Raw genomic sequence first — 26351 nt, forward strand, 5'->3', positions numbered from 1 at the left:
TAACCTATGCTTTCGGGGGGGGGGGGGAACCACATGTTAATGAAATGCTGTGTTAAATGTAAAAAAACATATTTTGAGCCAACCACTTTAACTTTCTTTCCCACTAAAATAATATTAAGAATTAGCTTTACCTGAAGATGTACCAGGAGATGCAAAAAGTAAGGGTTAATACAACAGTTTGATCACCCCCCCAAATGAAATACATGCACTACATTTCAATCTACTCAGATCTTTAACAAAGTAGATTACAGTCATATGTCACTTAACAATAGGAATATGTTCTGAGAAATGTACCATCGGGCGATTTCATGGTTTTGCAAACATCACAGAGTGTACTTATACAAACCTAGATGGTATAGCCTACTCTACACCTACGCTATATGGTATAGCCTATTGCTCCTAGGCTACAGACCTGTACAGTGCGTTACTATACTGAACACTGTAGGCAATGTAACTAACATACTGGTATTTGTATAGTAAAAATACAGTGTAAAAAATATAGTGTGCGCACGCGCGCCGCGCAGGGAGGAGGCGGGGGAGAGCTGTGGATGGAGACACCGTTGGAGGGAAAGCAGACATCAGAAGGAGGCAGGAGAAAGGGCTAGCAGTGATTCAAAGAGACCCAGAGAGATAAAGCTTGAGATGAGAAATAATAAGAGGGGGAGGGGAAAAGAGGGGGAAATGGGACAGGGACAGCAGACTAGGAGGGAAGAGATAAAGAGAGAGAGGAGGTAAGTGGGTGTGCATGTATGAGTGTGTGTGCATGGGTTGGCGCAGGCAGCTCCAGGCTGCCCCCTCCACAGCTCACTCCCTCACTAATTCCTGCCCCATGAGGGGGCAGGCACACAGTTGGTAGACAACAAGTGGAGCCTCGTCATCTATTTAAACCATCCAAAGCTAACAGTAAATTCAACACTGTAATCGAGTCCAACCTTTTCTTTCAACATCAAAAATAAACGTTTTGCTTACATTCCATTATAATCTATGGGACCATCATATATGTAGTCCATTGTTGATGGAAACATCATTATACGGTGCATGACTGTATAAAGAAATTTCAAGACATACCTTTCATTTCACTCTACACATTTTCTATCTTCAGAACCAATTACAGAACCCTTGCTTGCCTAGTTGGTTCAATTTATTACATTAGCATGGTACTCAAGAAACCAAACTGTAAAGCTGAACTCTAAAAATAAATTAGCTTCATACAAGGAACCACTCTTATACAATAGCCACAAACTTAACTTCAAACCCTATACCACCATTTTAAATGTATTTCAATGCACTACCAAGTAACTAAAAGAGTAAAAATTTATCCCATCTACTTGAGAAAAAAACAACATATGGTTAAGGAAAAGCACTACTCTTTTCTTTACTATAATACAGCTAGATCCTAGAGTTTGCTTCTCCCTCCAGGGTTAGCCTGGACATTTACCTATTCATTAACTGTGATGCAAATTATACACAGAAACTTCTATTTGTGGGACTGCTGTGCTGTGGGCTAATTAACAGTACCATAATAATTTGTACCGGCTTTTGAAAACTTTTTTTTTTTAACATATTATCAGAAAATTCTAGAAATGTTACAGATAACTAGAAAAAAATTAAAATTGGAGAAATAGTTAACCTAACATAGATTTCCAGGAGAAAAAAAAAAGTATAAAGTAGAAGAAATGCTAACTGTAGTTATCTAAAAGGCTTTTCAACAAATCTTCCATTTATTTCATCCTTCAATAGTCCATATGCCCTAAATACTGCAACCAAAACAAAATGCAATAGATTTATCCTTACGAAAAATAAAGATAGCTTAGTCATTAGGTTAAAAAAAGTTAAAGCTGTCAATAAGGAATTATTGATAAAACAATATAACTGGATGGTTTTCCAGTTGGTTTGTTTTTTTTTTTTAAATATTCCACTTGGCTTACACATGACCTATATAATCACTTTTTCACGTGGGGTGCTGATAATATTTTCAGTTATATATACTGCACTTGAAGCAATGTGACTTAGCTAAAACTTTCTTTTATGAAAGTTAACAGACTGTTGCTTATTTTCTGTTCATTTGGGTATTTTATTTTCTATAATTTATCAAGTTAAAGTTCAGACTCGGCTATTTTAAAAGTAGAAAAGTTAAGACTCCCATAATTTGTAAGAGACATGCCAAAATCCAAAGTGAAGCTCAATAGCAGAAACAGAGTCTGGATTCTTCACTTTTTTGGTTCCTGCTTTTACTCAACTATCTTTACCAAGTTTACACTCACCGTCCCCAACCACCCTATTCCCTACTAAAAAAAAAACTAACAAAAAAATCTTTAAACTAGAATACTATTAGTTTACAAGCCCTGTACTCTCATTTGTTGAAAAAAATAACCATTGTTATTAAAAAAAATAAGCAAAATTTAAAATATATGTTGCCTTTGCCAAACTGATTTTCATAAAATAGCTGAATAATCTTTTCATATATGAGAAAATGAAGCAAACCAGCTAGTAATAGGATGCTGAAACCTTTTGGAGTTTTATATACATTTTGTAAAGGCAACTATTAACAAAACGCAGTGAGTAAAATTAAAATATACATCAAAATATCATTCCAAAAAAATTGTCTACTATTATAGAAGCTATTTTTACATTTCCGAATCTAAAAACTATAGTCATACAACCACAAAATCTTCCAGATTCTTTACAAACTGTAGCCTACCTTGCCAGAGGTTAAAATAAACTTATCAAACACATAATATAATTCCTGGGTGGGGTGTTTATCATCAACATTAAGGTCAGAAGCATCTTCTGTAGCTTTGCAGTTGCAAGAGGTAGCAGGTGTGTCGGTGCACGCAATCTGATGTGAACTCTCTGTTTCTAAATTTGACCTGCAGTCTGTACCATCAGACTCATTTGGGTCAGGGGACTTATAATCAATGCAATTACATTGGCTGAGCTCCTTTTTTAAACAAGTCTCTGAAGGCGCTAAATCATACTGTTTCTTCACTGATTTTGGCTCTAATTCACTGCTTTCACTGGTAGAAAGAGATGAAGATTCCTGTCCATGTTCGGCCAAAACTGGCTCATTTACCAACAAATTATCATCTTCAGTAATACATCTCTGTGATGTACATTCCATTTCATTATATCTATCAGGATGACCTCTTTCTGCATTTATTTTTTCCGTGCTTCCCCCAAGTTGAATGCAACAATTAGATGCCATATTGTCAGACTTCACTAGCTTCTTATTGCTTATCTTCCCTTTCTCTCTCTTCATGGAATCCACTGTAGATTTATTTGCACCCTTCCTTTGAGGACAGGCAAAATACCGATAAGCTGCCCTGAATCTCTCTACAACATATTCATAAACAAGCTGGCTGTTTAAGCTCCGTGCAACATTCCTCTTGATTGAAAATGGATCTAGTAAAAAAAAAAAAAAAAAAAAAAGTTAGTAGCTAAGTATATACTAACAAACTACATTTCCAATCTTATACAAACAGATCTTAACTGCTAGATTGTCAGCAGAGTACATTTTCCAAAAGTTTTTCTAAAGCCCCAATGAGAAATACAATAGCAACATCTTTTCCTTTGTTTCTTCCATAAAATAAAAAACTAAAAGGAAAAGAGAAAAAAAATTAATAAGGTAATTAATGAGACAATGGCTGAGGAGCCCAACTCAGTAACTATAGTTTCAATGATGAAATTACTAGAAAAAGGCATGCCAATAAGCCTCCCTATACTGTCACTGAATGAAATTTTTCAAGCTCATCTCGTGATAGTATTCTTCAGTTACATATTCCTTGCAATTTAAACAAATAAAATATAACCTAAGACTCTCAAAGTTTCAACTTAAAAAAATACTGTTTTTCAGATTTAACTTTAGTGAAAACAGAAAATTACAGAAATGAGGGGCGAATAGATGGCTCAGTTGATTAGAGCGCGAACTCTGAACAACAGGGTTGCCGGTTCAATTCCCACACGGGATGGTGGGCTGTGTCCCCTGCAACTAAGATTGAAAACGGCGACTGGACTTGGAGCTGAGCTGCACCCTCCACAATTAGAATGAGGGATAATGACTTAGAGCTGATGGGCCCAGGAGAAGCACACTGTTCCCTAATACTCCCCATAAAAAATTAAAAACAAAAATTAGAGAATAGAGAAAAGCAAAAAGAGACCAAAGAAAGTGAAAATTAAACCAAAATTTAGATTTTGATGCTATCTAAAATGGTTATGCTGAAAAGGCTTGCATCAACTCAGACTTCTAAAAATATTTATGGCTTTTTGGACTTTATAAGCCTTAAATACAAATATGCCCCAAGGGAAAAATAACAGTAACACCCAAAAGACTACAAATTTTCTCCACTACTGAAGATCATTAAGTAAAAGGATTAATAGGCCAGGCTTTAGATTGTCATGGTTGAGACATCTGTTACTACTTTTTGCTGTTATCTAAATCCAGGCTTTAAAAACTTTTTCTAGCCTCTTTCCCTTGCTAAAAGAAAAAGAAAGAGAAATTATGACAGCTATAGGTTTCATGTGCGTTATTTACTATATATAAGAGTACAAGATGTGAGTACATGCTTGTGAGTATATGAGAAATTTGTGGGTCCAATTCACAGTAGAGAAGGCCAGCAGAAGACTAAATGAACAGAAGAATAGTCTAAACCAGGGGTGTCCAAACTTTTTTCAACGTTTTTCACCAAGGGCCATATGTGGTACACAAACAGCCGGGCCACTCCCTATTGCCTCACCTGGTTTATTTAAGTAAACTAAATATATTTTTGGAATTTGCTGTGGGCCAATAAAAAATGGATTGCGGGCCGCAGTTTGGACACCCCTAACAGACTAAAATGATGGACAGAAATTCAACTTCCTATCTATAAAGTGAGGGGAATTTAAATTTTTGATTAAGAATTTAGAAATCATTCTATTACCGCGTTTCCCCGAAAATAAGACCTAGCCGGACAATCATCTCTAATGGGTCTTTTGGAGCAAAAATTAATATAAGAGCCAGTGTTATATTATATAAGACCAGGTATTATATTGTAGTAAAATAAGATAGGGTCTTACATTAATTTTTGCTCCAAAAGATGCATTAGAGCTGATTGTCCAGGTAGGTCTTATTTTCAGAGAAACACGGTAGTTTCTGTATTGCTAAAGATCTTAAATGTTCTTGGAATTTGATATGAAACCTTATTTGTCAACATCAATTGTTCTTTTTTCTTTAGCTTAGTCACATTTAACAGATAAGGTGCTTTAGAAGACAATAAAAATTTGGATTTTAAAATTATACTTTAACATAATTTCATGACACAAATTTATTCAAAAAGATCTTATAGTATTCATAAAATTATTCTATTTTTCTATATTTAACATTTTTTCATAATTAGAAATTAAAATAAAGGCATGTAAATAAGCTAATAACCCTAACTAATATAATATTTACAGATTGGAAACCTTTAAATAAGTATTAATCCTATAACAGACTTGATAAAGAATTTATCTAAAATATATAATGGCAACCTAATGGCATATGTAGCGCTACAAAGGACAGAATTTATAATACTGTATTAGAAACAGATGATGAGTGACACACAAAAAAATATTCTCCAAATGAAATATAACTATCATCTCACCTTCAATGGCTATTCGCCTCTTAGGCCAGTTTTTGTTTTCTCTTGTTAAAATATCTTTTATCCGTACACATATCACATATTCCTCCAAAGCAAAATCCAGTGTGTAAAATTTTAGCAGCTCTAACCATAATTGTCCCAGGGATACCTGATGTGGTGTTTCCAATGTTAAAGTAGACTGGAAAAGAAAACATATTTTTTTATTTAAGCTTCACAAAACTAGAACTATCTAATTTTCAGTTTAAAAAAACCTGAGAGATCATCTTTTCAAAAACTGAGGCATAAAGGGGTAACTTGCCAAAAAATAGTTTCTGGCATAGCTGGTAACAGAGTCCTAGTTTACTGACTCCTAGAATTTTTGTTCTTTCCACTAAACCAGCAATTCTCAACCATGGCTGCACATTAGAATCACAGTGGGAATACTGAAATACACTAATATCTGGGTTATACACCACTCCCACCTCCCATACCCTTCCCAACATTCTGATTTAACTGACCTGGGCATCGACTGGGTGTTGGAATTTTTAAAGCTCCTTAAGTGTTTCTCATGTGTAGCCAAGGTTGCAAACCACTGCATAAGGACCACTACAGCTCCTCACTGCAGTAATTACTTCTACAATCTAAGTAAATGCCTTCATTTGGCTAATTCCTTCATTTGGCAAACATTTAGTTAGAACCTACTATGTGCCTGGCATTGTGCTGGGGATATAAAAAACTGAGAGCTCCTACACATGATGCTCACCATGCGTCATTCATTCTTCTAAATGCTGAGCATGTAATAATATTAATTCTAACAACTCTATGAAGGAGATACTATAGGACAACAATTTGACTCAGGAGCACCTGGTTACCGCATCCATGTTGCTAATCACTATTGCCTAATGCCACTCAAATAAGGTAAGATCCCACTTCATGAACTATTAGGAGAGGAAGAGACAATTTAGCAATTACAGTAAAGGCTACGTGGTAAATTGGGCCTCTAATGCAGTGTTGGTGGTAGTGATGGGAGGCATAACAGAAGAGATAATACCTGAATTCTAAAGGAATAAGCTATGAGATAAAGACTAGCTAACAGTGACCACTCGGGAGCATAAAGACATGAATTCAATTCAATTCTGTAACTATTAACTGAGTGTCTACTATGTGCCAGGCACTTGGGATAGATCCATTAGAAAACAAAACAAACATCCCTCCCTTAGTGGAGCTTACGTTCCAGGGAAGAACAAAATAACAAACTTCACAAGTAAATTCATAGTTAAGTTAGAAGAAAACTTCTGTGGAAATAAGAAAAAGTTGAGTTGGTTTAGTAAAGGGGATGGGAGCATGGGAGCAGGAGACAGTTACAATGTTAAATAGAGTGGTCAGGATAAGACTTGATGAGAAGGTATGATTTGGAGAAGAGTGAAGTGGTCTAGGAATAGGAAACAGCAAACACACTCCAGTAGGAGTGTGACTAGCTTTAAAAACAAAACTAAGAAACCCAGTGTGGTAGAGAAAGGGGAAGAAGAGGAAAACAGAGAACTAGTCAGTAAGAACTACATTTAATTCTACATTTAAGTGAGGAGCAACTGAAGCGTTTTGAGTGTGAGGAGGGGAAAGGGCATAATCTGACTTAACTTTTGGAAGAACCATTCTGATTATTGTGTTGAGAATAGACTACAAGGGACAAAGGTAGATGCAGGAAACTTACCATTACACTATGGTATTAATCCAGGCCAGAGATGATGGTGGCTAGAACAAAGATGGTTAACAACGGGGGTAGTGAGACGTGGTCAAATTCTGGACATATATGAAGTAGAAATGACAGAATTTCCTGACAGACTTGATATAAGGTATGAAAGAGATAAGTAAAGGATGACCCCAATGTTTTTGACTGAGCAACTGAAACGATGTAGTACCATCAAATGAGATGAGAAAACTACGTGTGGAGCAAGGAGAAAACCAGGAGTTCAGTTTTAGGTTCATTAAGTTTAAGACATCTATTACACATCTAAGTAGAGATGTTATATAGGCAATTGGAGATAAAATTATAGCGTTCAGGAGAGAAATTTGGCTGAAGATTTAATTGGGGAATCATCATCATACAGATGGTACTTAAAATCCACAGGATTGCATGAGATCACCAAGATAGTGTAGATAAAGAAAAAGGGGGTGGAGCCTTGGAGCACTCCAACATTAAAGGCTGAACCAGCAAAGGAAACCAAGAAGGAATAATCAGCCATGGGTACGGTGTCCTGAAAGTGAAGTTAAGAAATTTTTCAGAGAAGGAAATAATCAATTGGCAAATGTTGCTGGTAAGTCAAAAAAGATAAAAATTGAGAAATGATCATTAGATTTAGCAATGTGGAAGATACTGATATGATGATACAAGTTTTGCAGATTGATGGGGTCGAAGCCTGATTAGAATGAGTTAAGAGGAAACAAAGAAATTGAAAATAGTGAATATAGATAATTCTTTCAAATAGTTTTACTGCAGAAAGGAGCAAAAGAATAGTTGGGAAGAGAAGGGCTGAGATTCTTCTTTAAAATGGGAGAGATAAAAGCATGTTTGATTCAGTAGAGAATCAAAAATTAGTAACTTAGGAGGGAAAGAAGAATTGCTAGAGCAATTGCCAGAGCAATTGCTAGAGCAATGTTCTGGATAGACAAAAAGGGATGGGACTGAATACACAAGTGGAGAAAATGACTTTAGATAGCAACACGGGAAGTTCCTTTCCAAAAGCAGGCAGCAAGGCAGAATACGTGAGTGCAGACAGTGATAGATGGTGGGGGGAGTGTGTAGAAATTCTCTTTTGATTGTCTCAGCTTTCTCAGTGAAGTAACAAGCAAGATCATTAGCTGAGAATATTGGTGGTTTGAAGAGAGGAAAGTAGGCTAGGAAAATGGGAGAGTTGAATGAACCAGGAACATATATATATTCAGGGAACTACATAAGCAATGATTTCAGTAATGTTCACATTTCTGTAGTAGTATGTCTACCTACTTCAGAAGTAGACTACATGCTACTGGAGGACACAATCCATAGATATTCAACTTTGGTTCTCGAGCACTCAAGATAATACCTGGCTCTTAACAGGTCCTTAATAAATGAATGCTGACTGATTAAATAAGCAAGCCACCCACTAAAGGTGCTCGGGCCTTTATTTCTCCACCAGTCTGGCACCATAATTCTCATACGCTAAACTTTTGGTCACAGCCCAATTCCTGAAGGAAATTTTCCTTGTCTAAATGAAAAAGATACAAAGAATTACTCTGACATGATCCAAACAATAGAAGTCTTCCAAAATGAGTTATAAATTCATTAGGGAATCTCCCTACGGAAAAACTAAACCAGATCAACCCCTCACGTTACAGATGAAGAAAATGAGGCCAAGAGGCTTACTCAAGGTCAGTCAGTCAGTCAGTCTACTATTAAAATAGCTTCAATTGAAGGCATCACAAATTCTACAGATAGAAAAGACAAAAAAAAAAAAAAAAATGCTTACTTTGCCATGCTTTTCCTTCATGGCATTACTTTGGTTGTCTGTTTCTGTCTTCTTGGTGTCATCTTTTGGTTGGTCTGCCTTAGCTTTGTTTTCCTCAGCAATTGAGTTTTTTTCAGTTGCACTACTTGAATTATATTCCCACTTCACAAACTTTTCTTCCACTATGCCCTTCAGCTGAAAGTCATCCATTCTTTTTGGGTCAAAGCCGTCAATCTACACAAAAAGGCATTCCAAATTATGTAAAAATTATTTAAAAAAAAAAAAAAGATGTACAGACAAACCGGAATTCCAGCTTAAATTGTTTGAACAGAACACTCTGCAAGAGCAAACTATATATATATATATATATATATATATATGTACGTATATATATATGTCACAAACTCATGCTTACCCAACTTCCAAGTAAACAAGGAAGAAGAGGTGGTTTTCTTTGTTGTAGAAAAAACATCACCATTAAAGCAAAACAGTAAGAAGGGATTCCACCATCAGTTTGGGAGTCAATATAGCATAACTGCAAAATGAATGGGAAAAAGAACCACCATTTACCTTTCTTTAATTTTTTTGTTCCCCTCACAATAAAAGTAGTAAGAATATCTGTAGTAAGGTTAGATGGATATGATTGGGGCAGGTGGAAGTTTTTTTCCCATATCATAGTCATTGTAAAAAGTGTAAATATATAATTGTGTGTGTGTGTGTGTGTGTGTGTGTGTGTACCGGAGGTGCCAAAAAAATGTATACAAGTGGACACTTTGGTCAACATTGCTCAAGCAGCAGTTCGCCATAATCAGAAGTGTCTGGACGCTGATGGTAACCACTTTGAGCACCTCTTGTAATTGCAGAAATCAAATGTGACTTGTATTCATCTTTTGTTATCAGTATACATTGAGTTTTACAATTTTAATACTTCTACAATCTTAAAATGTGTATACATTTTTTTGGCACTCTATGTATGCATGTAAGTATGTATGTATGTATGTGTATATAAAATGTAAGGAATGACCTGTAATCTTACCACCCTGAAAACACCTATTAGCATACTGGTGACTATCTTTCCATTTATTTTTTTATTGCATATAAAGACATGTACATAAGTTTTAGTTAAATGGAAGTATATCATACATAGTACTTTTACCGTGGACATCTTTTTAAAATGTTACTTTCTTATCTTGCTTCTACTTCTGCCTCATATTAATAATCTTTTATGTACTTCTGGGCTTTCTATTTTGTTCCACAGATCTGTGTCTATTCCTATGCCGATGGTATACACTTGACTAAATCAGTTTTATAGTGGTAAAGTAGGTCCCCCTTCACTAGTCTTCTCTTTCTGAGTTCCATTGGCAATTTATTCTCACATACTAACTTTAAGACCATTTTATCAACTTTTCAAAAACACTTAGTAATTCTAATTAATATTATTGCACATTTGAAAATTAATTTAAGGAGATTTTACAGATGTCATTTTAAAGAAACCATCTCCCTATCCAAGAACTTGGCATTTTTGTATTTTCCAAAAATTTAGGAGTTGTTCTCAATTACTCAATTCCCCTCAACCCTCATATACAATACCTCTCCAAGTCCTGTCTACAAAACTTATCCCAAACCTGTCTACTTGGCTTTAGATCCACTTTAACCTTACTACAGATATCCATAACAATTTTGTCCCCACATTTTATGATTTATGATACAGGTTACTGCAGGAAAAAGCCTGAGTTACCTTAAAGATTAGGTACTTTTTTCTTCTGTTCCACTCACCTTAGCCCAATAGCGAAAGGCTAACACCAAGGGAATAAAGACAGGTTCCATTTTGCCAAGAGCAGCAAGTAAATCAGTAGTGAGGCATGCCATATCGTTTCCTGCACTCACTCTACAAAGTAAACCACTGTGAATAAGAAACAAATTTCACTATATTAATACCTTAAAAACCAGAATACTTCAAATTCTGTGGCTACCCTTTCCAATCACCGTATTTTAATACCTAAGAAGCCATAATAAAAACAAATGTTTTAATAAACTTAGAGCTAACTGAAAACTGTACCAGTTCCATCACTAGAGTTCCATATAAAGATGTTTGAAACGTTCATTTGTACTTCATAATAAATTTCAATCTCATTTAGTACTTAAGTTCATGAGAAATTAATTACAAAAGCAGCATTATGATTCACCAAAATCTGACTTATATGAGTGAGAAGACATTGATCTTGTTAATGTCAAATAGTGCAACATACCTTCTTAGTTCATTCTTTTTGCTTTGCACATGATAAAACCAAAAAAAAAGCAATTCTGAACTGATTACTGGTACTTCTCGATTCCAATTTTTTCCTACCCAAGTTTTCATGATTTTATTGATATGCTATTTTCAGATTAGAGATTAGAAAGGATTTATGTATTAACTCACAAGTAATGCTTAAAGTGAAAATAGAAGCTACCTTAAATGGGGTAACAAAACTGTAGTAGAGGTATTTTGGTACCAGGGAGAAGAATTTATCTGAGGTTGGCACAAAAAGGCAATCTGACACACTGTGATGAAAAAAACACTAAAAGTCTGAATAGCTCCTGATTTTCTGATTTTCCCCTAAATGGTGTGAATTTGGACAAATCGCTAGTTGTCCTTCAGGTATCAATTTTCTAATTTAAAAAATAAGGAAGATCTTTATAGATCCTTCTAGTTTTGAATAAGAAAATATAAAAATCTTAATACATAAAATATACAGGTTAATAATAATAGAAAACTTTATTATTTCTGTATTATTTTCATGTCTCCCATATTGATCTCAAATAGGATTATTTTAGTTTCCTTTTTCAAAGGTACTTTGCTCTCTCAGTCCTATAAACATCTGACTAGAAAGGCAAGATTAGTCTTCAATGACTCAATTTCAGTGAACTAAAAACTAGATTCTCACAGACTGTGAGCTCCTGGAGAAGAGGCTATTTCTTATTCATGTCTGTATCCCTACAGCAAAGCGGTTCCTAACATATATAGTAAATGTTCAATTACAGTTGGGTGAATAATCTTGATGAAAAAAATGAAAAGTTCTGCTTCGGAGTGTTTTATTTTTAACTGTCTGGTAGTTCTATTTCTTGTTCACATGCTTTTAGTAATCCTGCTATTTTAATAAATAGAAACTAGCTTAGTCATATTAATCCAAGGAGAAATCTAAAACAAAAAATTTCTCTCTTGGATATGTTCACTGCATATTTGAATGTTGTCGTTAGTTTTAAAAATACTTCATTTTCTCTTCATTCTTACCAACCTTTTCCGATCTTTGCACACCACAACAGGAACTTTAGCATGAAAATCAGATTCCACATCTACATATAACACTAACAAGGAAAAAAAATAAAACAAGTAAGCTAATGTCAACATCTCTAAAATGTCTACTTTATGGTAAACGTAAGTTTCCTTCTAAAAATCACTCTCATTCCTTCTGTGGGATAATCCACTCTTCTCATTAAGAACATCAACCGAACAGAATCTCTTCTTACCTCTCAGTGTCATTTGCTGTATATCACAAACCATAGGCATAGTCCCAAATACTGTCTGAAAATTACAATCACCTTAAGACAGGTTTTAACTTCCCTAAAAGTTTGACTATATCCATGTAAGCATATAATCTAGTCAAAGTTAACCTTCATAAATACAGCAAACAGAGGACACCACTTACTTCTGAGGGCTATTTCCACAGGAATCACGAAATGAGAACTTAAATTGTTTTGACAATTTAGTTCTTTTAAAAAATCCATGCAAGTAAAAGACTAACTCTGCTGGCCCCATTTCCTGTAAACATATGAAGAGTCTCCCCAATTAAAGGTTCTAAGCAAGGGTGAAACACACTTCCACTCTGAAGTCCATCACTATGTCTCCAAGGTAGGCCCCATGCCATAAATGTCTAATCTAAATAAAAACAGATGGATTAACATTTCATTTGAAGTTTAAAGAAAATCTCTTAGTAGTATTTATTAGAATAATTAATTTATTCAAAAAACTTTCCACTGTGAGTGCACAGTGGAAAGTTCACAAATTTATTTGTCCATTCTCATATGTCAGGAGTTGAGGTATGCATGGTAGATGACAATGAATAAGACACAAAGAGCTCAAATAGGGGTTTGGAAAACAAACATATAAACTAATAAATCCTGTAGATGACAGGATAAGAGGTCTTTAAAGAGTACAAAGAGGGGCGGCCTGTTAGCACAGTCGGTTAGAGCAAGGTGTTCTTAATAAGGTTGACGGTTCAACCCCACGTGGGCCACAGACAGCTGCATCCCCCACAACTAGATTGAAACAACTACTTGACTTGATGCTGATGGTTCTGGAAAAACACTCTTAAAATAAACAAAAGTTTTAAAAAATAAAAATAGAGTACAATGAGGGCATAAAGGAGGGAATAATCAATTTTGTAACTGACAATTTTGCAAACCTATGTTATGTGTCTTAAGATGATCTGCTCATGTATTTTAATGGAAAAGAAACATTTAAAATATTTTTGCTAGGTGAGTCTAAAGAGTTTGTAAAAGCTCTGTATCTACCTCTTATCTGTAATATGCTTTAAAGTTTTTGTGCAATTAGAGACAAGTGTTTATTGAGAAAGAAAATGATATTAAAATCTCTTTACAAGATAAACTGGAACAAATTAATCCCTTAAAAATAATTTCCCAGGAAAATGACTAAAAAGACACTATTAAATAATGGAGAGCTAATGGGGCAGATAGAGAGAGAAAGGAAGTTTAGAACTGATATTAGAGCCAATGAGAAGGTAAGGGTAAGCTACCTCTTGTCAGCCAAATTGTAAATATTTTTGCCAGGTACTTTTATTTAATTATTTACTTTTTTCAGTTACAATTGATATTCTATATTATTTTATATTAATTTCAGGTGTACAGTATAGTGGTTAGACATTTATATAATTTATGCAGTTATTTCTCAGGTTACTCACCTGGCACTATATATAGTTGCTCCAACACTGACTACATTCTCCATGCTGTACTTATCCCTGTAACTATTTCGTAACTACCAATTTGTATTTCTTAATCCCTTCACCTTTTTCATCAACACTCCTCTCCTCAGGCAACCATCAATTTGTTCTCTGAGTCTGTTTCTATTTTGTTTGTTCCTTTACTTTTTTCTTTACATTCCACATGTTAAGTGAGATCATATGGTATTTGTCTTTCTCAGTTGCCAGGTATTTCTGATTCATAAAATTTAAGTTGACAATGATAATAATAATCAAAGCAACATAAATTTAATAGGAAGTTACTATATACTAGGCACTTTTCTAAGCTATGGTTTAACCCATTTCATCCTTACAACCTTCTCATCAAAAAGATACTGTATTATTGCCACTTTACAGATGCGAAAACTGAAGTATGAACATTAATTTATCAAAGAACATACAACCAGTAAGTGGCAGAAATAAAACTTGAGTCTGACTCCAGGTCCTGAGCTCTTAAGAGCATTTAATTCACAATAAGAAAAGCAGTAAATAAAAACCAAGAAAATAATATTCCAGATTGTACTACATGACCTGGGGCCTGGTAACTACATGACCTGGGGCCCAGTTTGGGACAGTTGTGATTTAAAAAATTTTTACTTTAAAAGTATTTTTATTTATGTGAATGTCCTTTTTACATCAAAAGAAATCTAGACAGATGAGGCACATATGAAAAGTTTACTAAATATGATTTGTTTGATGTAACATAAATATTAAATTAGGTTAATAAAACATATTTACTCACTAAATCTTCCCTCACCAATGACTTCCCAATGATTATAGGTTTTGTTTTCTTTTACACAAGCAATACTCATAATATTCAAAGTACCCAAAAGGCAGTAGATTTTATGTATCAATTCTAAATATAATACTTTTGATCTAACCAACACATAAATTTTCTTGTACACCTATTAAACAAACACATGTATATGTCCAAATGTAATATGACACAAATACGCCAGGAGTTTTCATTTAACTTGGTTAGGCACATATAAACAACACAACACATATACCTTTTAAGAATTTTCTTTAGAAAGACAAACTTAAAAAGAAACTCACCACTTTTTTTTAAAATCCCAAGTACTTTTATCAGAAGATCTGGATGATTCATCTAAAAAAGTTTCAAATTAAATCAATATACTAATTTCAAAGTTCAAGTTGCAGAACTTTAGGGAGAATTCAATTTCTTTAAACATTTAAATAAAATCATCTTCTCTATTTTAATGAAAATAGAATAGTGTTTTACATTTATGTTAACAAATCTTGCTCATAGAACTAGAATCATGTAATGCTATTATTCAAACAACATTCCTTAAATTAATGACTTTTTAGAGTGAGAAAAGATTCTGGAATTTTATAGCAAAACAAATGAAAAAAATTAGTTTACCAAATGACTACTAAAGAGAAGTTTTGAGGTAAAAAATTTAAGGGCTACTGATCACTGCCAGCATTGCCAAAAGGCTTGGAATAAAATACTACCTTAAATAACAAGCTTTTCAAATGTTTAGTGTTATATGTACTTTGCAGTTATTTAAAAGCATTTAATAATCATACATTAATTATAACTAAATAACTGTTATCAGACTAGAAATTAAAACATCAAATTTTCACCCAAATCAAACCTCCTTGAGCACAAACTTACTCAAAAAATTAAAAACACATAAAATGTCAACTGATTATTTTAAATGTTTGATGTCAATAAATAAGCAATGCTAACAGTGCTTTTAGTACCATCTTTTGGAGCAAAAAATAATATAAGACCCAGGCTTATTTTACTATAATATAAGACCGGGTCTTATATAATATAATACAATATAAGACCCGGTCTTATTTTACTATAAGACCGGGTATAATATAGTATAGTATAGTATGATATGATATAATGATAAAATATGATATATAATATAAAATAATATAATATAATATAATACCAGGTCTTATATTAATTTTTGCTCCAAAAGATGCATTAGAGCTGATGGTCCAGCTAGGCATTATTTTCAGGGAAACACAGTGCTTTTGTTAATGGAACTAGCTACTACTTATTAAAAGTATCCATAATGTACCGGGAATTATACAAAAATACCTGGTATACAGAATCTTATTTAATATAAAATTTATTATCCCTGTTTTGGAAATTAGGAAACTGAGGCTCAAAAAGGTCAAGTAAGTGACTTGTACACTGCAGCCAAGATTTGAACACCAAAGTACGATTTCACTTTCTACACTACTTACCATAAGCAGTAACTGTTCTACACGCTCAAATATAAGCATTTTTCCTTTTTTTTTAATGACTGCCTTCCTGTTTCCTTTTTTTCCTGTCCTTTATTTCTTTTATTCCACCTATGTTGACACCTATTAGTAATTTCCAAAAGCACTGTTTAATCATGATGGTAACTTCTACAAGCCACAATTTTATAGTCCCCTGCACCTCCTCTAAAAAGAGAATCAATAAAAAATACCAAGTACTAGTTAAGAACCACACAGGAAAAGTTCTTCTCTAATAACTTACCTTGGGAGGAAATTTTATATCTATATTAACATCACTACTTTTCAGAGCAAACTTGGTCAGAGACGAGCCATACAACCTAAGTGAACACTCTGGAAAAAAAGGAAAAATATCAAAGCACGAAATAGCATGCAAATATGGAAACTTCAAAAAACAGTGGTAGGAAAATTGCATATATTTGAATTTTATGTCTTCCAACTCTAGTAGAATGGTATCCTTTCTGACTGACCTACAAAATAATAAAAACATTTCTCAGTTACAAGAGAGAAATTATTCATAAAAGTTTAGTGGTTAAATAAAATTTTAGTAGTAATTCATTTAGGAGTGACTAGAAGTATGTTTAACATTTAATATACAACACTAAAGAATATACTAACTTAGCTATAGCTACTGTCACAAACTACATTTATTTTTAGATACAGATATTCGATGCAATGCTCCCTAAATATACAAAGTGCAGCCAAGTCAATTGATATTGCAAACCTAAAACTAAAAATACTGCAAAACTAAAACTGAAAATACTCTGTGGCTTTCAAGAGTTCGTAGAACAAATTAAACAAACAGTAACATGCAACCTACATCTTTCTCAGACTATCAAATGTGACATTTCAAAAATCATAAGGCAAATTTTTAAAGGATCTCACCAAAGGACAAGTTGAAAACTAACATGATTGGAACTAATCAGGCAGGTTTAATTTTTTAGAAAGTTTAAGTTTATACTCAATTGTATACATAAAAGTCTACTTTTCAAGTTCACAAAATGTCTGAAAAATCATTGAAGTGATTAAAATCACAAAATTTTCATTTCTACTCTTATAATAACAATGAATTATTTCTATATATAACTTAAATTAGTATTCAATATATTTTAGGTAGAAAAACATTACAGAAATAATAAAGAAATGAAAATATTTTCCATTTTTAAATTTCAATTTTATTGTCTTATAAATCTCACAATGGCTCTGTATGAAAACTATAATTCATCAACTGTCCAAAATCCCTTTGGTTGTAAGAAATAAATCTTATTCTGTTGTGCCATAATTCTCCATTTTGCTTTTCTGAAATATACCCCCCAAAAAAAAGTCATTTATTGAACAATTGAATTCATCTACTTTTAAAATGGAGAAAAAAAGGAAAAGGAAAACACTAAGAAACCCTAAGTTCAAAAAGAAGAGGAAGAGGTGTGATTTTAAAAATTAAGCATAAAATCTATTTATACCTGGTAAAAATGCCGTTATAACCTTTGACATTTCCTCCACAATTTCCTGGCGGACTCTGAGGTCATCATCTGTTATTCCTTGTTCTTTTGCTAATTCAATAACTGCAACACTTAAAGCAGCCAAGTGGGCCGGGGAAGGAGGTGGCAGAGAACGAAGCTCACTTTCTTCCTGTTTTTCCTGTCAGTGTAACATTTAACAACAACAACATAAAAAAAAAAGAAAAAAGAAAAAAAAAGAATTTCTATTTTAATGTCCTTAAATTTAGGAGAAAAAGACAGAAATATTAACTCAACAAATATTCACCTTTTATGTGCCAGATTTAAGACACCTAGGATATGCAAGTGAACAACAGACAGAGACCCCTGCCTCTGTGAAGCAGAATTGGAAGAATGAGAGGCACTGTGGGAGAGGCTGACATTAAACATTAAAAAATAAAACTTGTTCTACTTTACTGTCTGCATGAATTCTGAAATGCTACATCAAAGCCAAGACACAATAAGTCTAACACTTAGCTGATCATTTTGTTGCAGCAAAGTGAGATTGTCTTAGGTGTAGCAGAAGGTCTTGAACTGTCTCTGATCCCATATACAGTATGAGATTAAATGGTCACAGGAAAACATCCTGGACACTATCATCACTCTGAAATACTGCCTACGATTTGCAATAGATTTATCTGTTATTTTACCCAACACTAGGCAAAATAGTCAAAAAAAACCTTTATTCTGCTAAAAGTCTGAAAGCCATTTTAAACCAAGGAGCTAAAGAGGAACTATATTATATATGCACAACTTTTTAAAATTAACTTACTATTCTGATTTAAAAGAACACATGCTAACTGTAAAAACTACACGAAATATAAAAAAATGCAAAGAAGAAAATCATCCACAATCTCACGTCTTACTATTTCCCTCATTTTTTAACATAACTGAGACCATACTGTTTCTTTTATTTATTATGATAACAAAAGCATTTGTTATACTTATGGCCTCATGAAACTTGGTAACAGCTTAGAATTTTATTCTATGTTGAGAAGCCACTGAAGGGCTATGAGCAGGAAGTAACGTGATATATTTTAAAAGAACAATCCTAGCTGCTGAATAAAGAATTGATTGTGAGAAGAGAGGAAGAGGTGTAGTTGGAAACAGTCCAGGTAAGCGATGATGGTAGCTTTAGACTAAAGCAAAAAGAGTAGAAGTGTGTGAAAAATGACTGAATTTGGAATATATGATATTTTGAAGGTAAATTCTATAGAATTTACTAATGGTTGGAATGTGAGGTGTAAAAGAAAGAGCTGAATCGAAGATGACTCAAAGATACTTGTCCTAAGCAACTGGGTAAAGTGGTACCTTCTACTGAGATAAGGTTAATTCTGGAAAGAATTAGTTTAGGCTAGGAAAACTTGCCCACGAGGCAAGAACCTCCTAATTAGTCTTCCATTTCCAATCTGTGGACCTTGATCCCATTTCCCATATCTCTACCAGTTATTCTCCTACTTAAAAACTTTCAATAAATCCTAAACAAAATATTAGCAAGCCAAATTATGCAGAATACTAAAAGGATTATACACCATGACCAAGTACTATTTATTGCTAGAACCCACGGATGATTCAACATACAATAATCCAATCAACATAACATATCACCTTAGCAGAATGAAAGGGGAAAAAAATGACATGATCATCTCAATTGATGCAGAAAAAACATCTGACAAAATTCAACACCCGTTTATGGTAAAAACATTCAACAAACTAGGAATAAAATAAATTACTTTATTTTAATAATAAAGATAATAAAGATCACCTGAAAAACCCCCAGTTAACATCATACTCAATGGTGAAAGACTGAAAGCTTTCTCTCTCAAATCAGGAGCAAGTCAAGAATGCCCATTTTTACCACTTCTATTCAACATACTATTGGAAGTTCTAGCCAGAGGAATTAGGCAAGAAAAAGAAATATAAGGCAACCAAATTGCAAAGGAAGAAACAAAATAATCTCTATTGACAGATAACATCATCTAATATGTAGAAAACCATAAATATTCCACAAAAAAAAGCTGTTAGAATGAACAATAAATTCAGCAAAGTAGCAGGATACAAATCAACACATAAAAAAATCAGTTGACTTCTATACACTAACAATAAACAATCTAAAAAGGAAATTAAGAAAACAATTCTATTTAAAGTAGCATCAGAAAGAATAAAATACTTATGAATTAACTTACCATGTTTCCCCAAAAATAAGACCTAGCCGGACAATCAGCTCTAATGCGTCTTTTAGAGCAAAAATTAATATAAGACTCGGCATTATATTAATTATATATTATTATATTATATAAGACCAGGTCTTATATTAATTTTTGCTCCAAAGGATGCATTAGAGCTGATTGTCCGGCTAGGTCTTATTTTCAGGGAAACACAATAACCAAGGAGATGAAAGATTTGTACACCGGAAACAATAAAACATTGCTTAAAGAAATTAAAGATGACATAAATAAACAGAAAAGCTCCATGATCATGGACTGGCAGACTTAATATTAAGATGTCAACACTACCCAAAGTGATCTACAGAGTCAATCAATCCTTATCAAAATCCCAATGACTTTTTTTTTGTTTGCAGAAACAGAAAAATTGACCTTAAAAATTCACATGGAATCTCAAGGAACCCCAAACAGCTAAAATAATCTTGAAAAAAGAACAAAGTTAGAGAACTCTCATTTCCTGAGTTCAAAAAGTACTACAAAACCAGAGTAACCAAGAAAGTATAAAGTACTTGCATAAAGATAGATGTATAGGCCAATGGAATAAAACAGCCCAGAAATAGACACTCATAAATACTGTCAAATGATTTTTAATAAGGGTGTCAAGATCATTCAATGTGGAAAGGATTGTCTTTTCAACAAATGGTGCTAGGAAAACTGGATATCCACATGCAACGTGAACCCTTACCTTACGACACATACAAAAATCACTCAAAATGGATCAAAGACCTAATTGCAAGAGCAAAATTATAAAACTCTCAGAAGAAAGCAGAAGAGAAAAGCTTCATGACACTGGATTAGGGAATAACTTCTGGGATATGAAACAAAAACACAGGGAACAAAGACAAACTGGACTTCATGAAAATTAAAAACATTTGTGCATCAAATGACACTATTAACTGAGTAAAAAGAGAACCCACAAAATGGGATAAAATATTTGCAAATCACATATAAGGGATTAATTTCCAGAACATACAAAGAACACCTAAAATTCATTAAGAAAACAACCCAATTCAAAAGTGCTCAAAGAACTTGAGTAGACATTCCTCCAAAGATACACAAATGGATAATAAACACATGAAAAGGTGCTCAACATCATTAATCATCAGAAAAATGCAAATCAAAAGTACAAGGAGATACCACTTCACATTAGAATGGCTATTATCCACAAAAACAAACAAACAAACAAAAAACCCGCAAGAGTTTTGTGGATGTGGAGAAATTGAACACTTGTGCATTGCTGGTGGGAATACAAAATGGTGCAGCTGCTGTGGAAAACAGTATGGCAGTTCCTCAGAAAATTAAACGTAGGTTTACCATTTGATCCAGAAATTCCATTTTTGGGTATATACACAAAAGAAATGAAAGCAAGGATTCAATCAAGTATTTCTACAACAGTGTTCGTACCAAAATTATTCACAATAGCCAAAAGGTAGAAACAACCCAAATATCCATCTACAGATTAATGGATATATAAAACATGGTATATACATAGAATGAAATATTATTCAACATTAATTAGGAAGGAAATTCTGATACATACCATAACGTGGTTGAAACTTAAAGACATTATGCTAAGTGAAATAAGCAGAAAAGGACTTATTTATGTAGGGTACTTACAACATTCAAATACATGGAGACAGAAAGTAGAACAGTGGTTACCAAAGGCAAGGAGGAGAGGGGAATGAGCAATCATTGTTAAATGGTTACAGAGTTTCAATATGTGATGATGAAAAAGTTTTGGAGATGGGTGTCGTACAATATTGTGACTGAACTGTACACTTAAAAATGGTTCAAATGTTAAATTTTATGTCATATATATTTTGCCACACACACACAAAAATTTTAAACCTTCAATGGCACTAGTAAGATAATACACCAACTTCTTAACATGAAATATACAGCAATTTAGTTTCGGCCTACCTTTTCAGGCCCTCATCCAACCATTACCTCTACTGCCTCCAACATTTTTGGCAGATATCCACGATTATACAGTCACCAGCTTCCAAATACTGTATGTGCTACTGGGCCTCCATGTCTTTACTCATTTTATTCCTTATGCCTAAAAGACTGCTGACACTCTTTTTTTCTATCCCTCTAATCCTTGACGGTATAGCTTAAATGTTAAATATGCAGTGAAGCCTTCTTAATGTCTTTCCAACATAATGAAACATTCCCTTTAATTCATGATTAATAGCATGCTCTAAATTCCAAAACTCTTTACCTTCTCAGGTAATCAACTCAATCCTCCTCATTTGAAACACTGCCCTATCTATTGGTTTGTTTTATCAAGTAAGCACTCTCTGCCTCTATTATAACCCATGTCCACCACAATTTATTGAGTACCTAGTGTGGGCCTGGCATGTGCGAGGGGCCTCAATAGATATTATGTCACTTAACCCTTAAAATGCACCTCCACAGGTAGATACTATCAAAATCATTTTATACATAAGAAAACTGAGGCTTAAAGATACTTAGTATCTTTCAACAATCAGAGGGTAGAACTGATAATTAATCTATGTCTAACCCCAACGCTTACGCTCTTTCGAATTCCATTTAAATAATCAGTCAACAAATATTATTGAGCAACTATGTACCAGGCAATGGAGTTACAATGGGAAAAAAAGAACGCATATAATCCCTATCCTCATGGCGCTTCCAGTCAGGAAAGAGGTAAAGATTAATTAAATGATCATTCAAATTAATAAAAAATTAAAACTGCTGTGATGAGTTTCAGTATGCCATATTAAAACAAAAGATCCTGTGTGCCACTCTAGCTACTACCAATCTTCCTTTCTTTCATAATGAAGTTTCCCGAAAGTTGCGTCTACTCGTATGCCTTTTAACCTGCTCACCCAAAACTATGTCATTAGCTCTAAAACAGGAACTGTTCTTACCAGGATTATCAAAACTTGCTTAGTTGACATTTTTACATTCTTAGATTATTTTAATGCTATCAGACACTTTAAACTATCCTAATGAAACTTTTTTTTTAGCTTCTGTGGTATCTTAATGAAACTTTTTTTTTAGCTTCTGTAGTATCTCTATTCTCATTTTCCTGATCATTCTCCAGTCTGTTTGTTGCTCTTCCTCTTTTAGTCCCTTCAATATGTATGTTCTGTGATTTTCTCTCCTCAGTCCCGTGGATGATCTCGCCCATGGGTGCTGATCCATGGCTTCAATAAGCTGAAGATTACCACATCTGAATCTCCAGCTCCTAATATAAATTCCACCTCCTTATATTCAACTGACTGGTGAGTATCTTCACTTGAAATGTCCTACAAGTGTTTCAAATTCAGAATGTTCTAAAACATTTTCTTTATTTCCTCTAATTAAATGGCACCATAATCTATAACATCTCAAATCAGATTACCTTATGCTCATTCGAGACATCCTAGGCCTCTGCCTCTACAATTCTACACCCTAAATCTCTCTCAAAGCTCCAACCTCAACTCCATTCTCACCAATTACAACTTCATACCAAATGTTCATCATTGCCTGACTAATGAAAGACTAATGGGTCTCCCCAACCTAGACCCTTCAAAGACTTCTTTCACACTGATGCCAGGGTGAGTTATCATGCAAAATTACATGTCACTAAGCCCCATAAACCTCAAAATAAAAGCTGAACGCTCTAACAGAGTATACATTCATGATCAGTCTCCCCTTTGCCAGTGTACTTCAGTTATGCTAAAATATTAGTTATTCCCTGAACACAATCTGCCGTTTCTTCCTTCAATGACTATAAACATAAATCTTCTATAAAGATTTATTCTCTCTTCTTTACCTGATAATATTTTTTTTAATTAAAATTTATTGGGTGACAATGGTTAACAAAACTCCATGGATTTTTCAAGTGTACAATTCTATAATGCATCATCTATATATTGCATTATGCGTTCACCCTCCAGTCAGTTCTCCTTCCATCACCATATATTTGACCGTCTTTACCCTCTTTTACCATCTCCCATCCCCCCTTACCCTCTGGTAACTACTAAACTGTTGTCTGTGTCTATGAGTTTTTGTTTCTTTGTCTTATTCCCTTGTTTCCTTCAGTTTTTTTTGTGTGTGTGTGTGTGTGTTTTTTATGGCCTTTTTTTGTTTTTAATTAGTTTCGGGTGCACTGCCTTCAGTTTTATATCCCACATATGAGTGAAGTCATGTGGTTCTCGACTTTTTCTGTCTGACTTACTTTACTTAGCATAATAATCTCAAGATCCACCCATGTTGCCACAAATGGCAGTATTTCATCTTTTCTTATGGCAGAACAACATTCCTTTGTGTACATTTACCACATCTTCTTTATCCAATCATCTATCATAGGACACTTTGGTTGTTTCCATGTCTTTGCGACCATAAATAATGCTGCAATGAACACCGGAGTACATATGTCTTTATGGATAAATGTTTTCACATTTTTTTGGCAGATACCCTGGAGAGAGGATTGCTGGGTGACATGGCAATTCTATTCTTAAAAACCATGATCAGTTCCTCTATTCACCTTCTCTCATAAGCCCTTTCTGACGCAATACACAAACTCTGTTATGCAAGTCCCAATCTGCTGTCACACCATATTCTAAAAAGCATCTACTGTAATACTTAATCACAGTCTTTTTCAACCATTTTGCTCATATGCCTGCCCCCAGTGCCTGTGAACTCATGTCCAGAGATTACGGTGCTTTATTTTCTTAGATCTCTATAGCATAAAGGCCTAAAGCAGAATCTGAAGGCACTCAACAAATTATTTGTAAATCAAAATTTTATACAGGTCTTTTAACTGGAAAATATAGTTCATTTATCTTTTTGGTATGTATAGTATGAACTTTTATTAAGCTTTCTTTTTGATCTGCTTTTCCTGATACTATCAGCCTACTGCCCTACCCCACACTCTGCCCATTCTTTAGGATGGAGGCCTTTTCATTATTTTATTCGATCTACCTCCTACTAGTTCAGAAGCTATACTCTATCACTATCACTACTTTTTTACTGCTTACTCTAGGTATTTCAACATGCATAATTAACCTAACGATATCTACAATAAACCAGTATCTTTCTTCTCTTCCCAAATCATAAATTTAAAAAAGTTTTAACACTGATAACTATCTGCAAGCTTACATCCTATTATCCCCGAGTATTTTAGTTCTAGCCTGAATTTTTATCTCTGACAAACTGAATGCTATTGGTGCTGTTACTGTTATTTTATTCAACCAATATATCTTGAACTCTCCAGTCCTTCTTGCAACTCTCATGTTTCCTTGAGAATCATTTTCTTTTAGTCTAAACTATATCCTTCAGAATTTCCTTTACTGAGGGTCTTTTGGTGGTTAACTCTCATTACATTTATCCATCAGTATATTCTGCGCTCATTATTGCTAGATAATTTCACTGAGTATAGAAATACAGGCTGACAGGGCTTTTTTCTACCCCAGAACTCTGAAAATACTATTCAACTGTCTCCTGACTTGTTACTGCTACTGATAAGTTAGCTACATTCCCTACTGCTGCACCTTTATGGGTGACCTTCCATTTTCTTTTTGGCTATTTTTTAAAAAATAACTTTACTGAAATATAACACACATAAAATAAATTGCATATACTTAAAGTTTACAATTTTGTTAATTTTTGACATATGTATAAAACCGTGACCATAGTTAACATAATAAACATTAATTACATGTAAAAAATTCCATTATAGCTCTTTTGTAATCACTCCCTCCCCCTTCCACACCTGTACTCAGGCAACTACTGACCTGGTTTCTGTGACTATAGATTAGTTTGCATTTTCTAGAGTTTTAAATAAATAGAATCACACAGTACACACTCTTTTTCGTCTGGCTTCTGTCACACAGGATAATTATTTTAAGATTCACCTATGTTGTGTATATCAACAGTTCATTCCTATTTATGTCAAATAATATAATGTGGTGTGGCTATCACACAATTTGTATATCCATTCACCTACTGGTTTGTTTGCACTTAGGAAGTCTGACAATTAAGTTCGCAATCTTGTCCTAGAGAAAAGTACTACATAGCTCATTGCTGAATGTCACTACGGTCACCTTTGAAGTACTCACCTTTGAAGCTATGCACTGATACCAGCGCCTAGTACACCCTTCAAAGCAATTTTGGAACTCTTTTTTCTGGAATGGTCATCAGAACTGTCGTTGTATTACCCTTGATGTCCTGAATGTCATCAAAATGTCTTCCTTTCAATATTTCCTTTATCTTTGGGTAAAGAAAAAAGTCATTGGGAGCCAGATCAGGTGAGCAGAGAGGG

General features: G+C 33.9%; 1 protein-coding gene across 9 annotated transcripts in view; it reads right to left on the minus strand.

Annotated features, from left to right (window-relative positions):
- Positions 1-26351, minus strand: part of TUT4 (terminal uridylyl transferase 4) — a 108045-nt gene that overhangs the window by 32127 nt on the left and 49567 nt on the right. For all 9 annotated transcript variants that reach the window (XM_033113468.1, XM_033113467.1, XM_033113464.1 and 6 more), the window contains exons 5-13: positions 17817-17994; positions 16601-16689; positions 15151-15202; positions 12355-12424; positions 10856-10982; positions 9495-9614; positions 9101-9313; positions 5619-5793; positions 2702-3402 (exon numbers count right to left, since the gene is read on the minus strand). In XM_033113468.1, coding sequence (XP_032969359.1) covers positions 2702-3402; positions 5619-5793; positions 9101-9313; positions 9495-9614; positions 10856-10982; positions 12355-12424; positions 15151-15202; positions 16601-16689; positions 17817-17994 — 1725 coding nt within the window. The remainder of the gene's footprint in view (positions 1-2701; positions 3403-5618; positions 5794-9100; positions 9314-9494; positions 9615-10855; positions 10983-12354; positions 12425-15150; positions 15203-16600; positions 16690-17816; positions 17995-26351) is intronic.

This window comes from Rhinolophus ferrumequinum, chromosome 9, assembly GCF_004115265.2.
Source record: "Rhinolophus ferrumequinum isolate MPI-CBG mRhiFer1 chromosome 9, mRhiFer1_v1.p, whole genome shotgun sequence".
NCBI lineage: Eukaryota > Metazoa > Chordata > Mammalia > Chiroptera > Rhinolophidae > Rhinolophus > Rhinolophus ferrumequinum.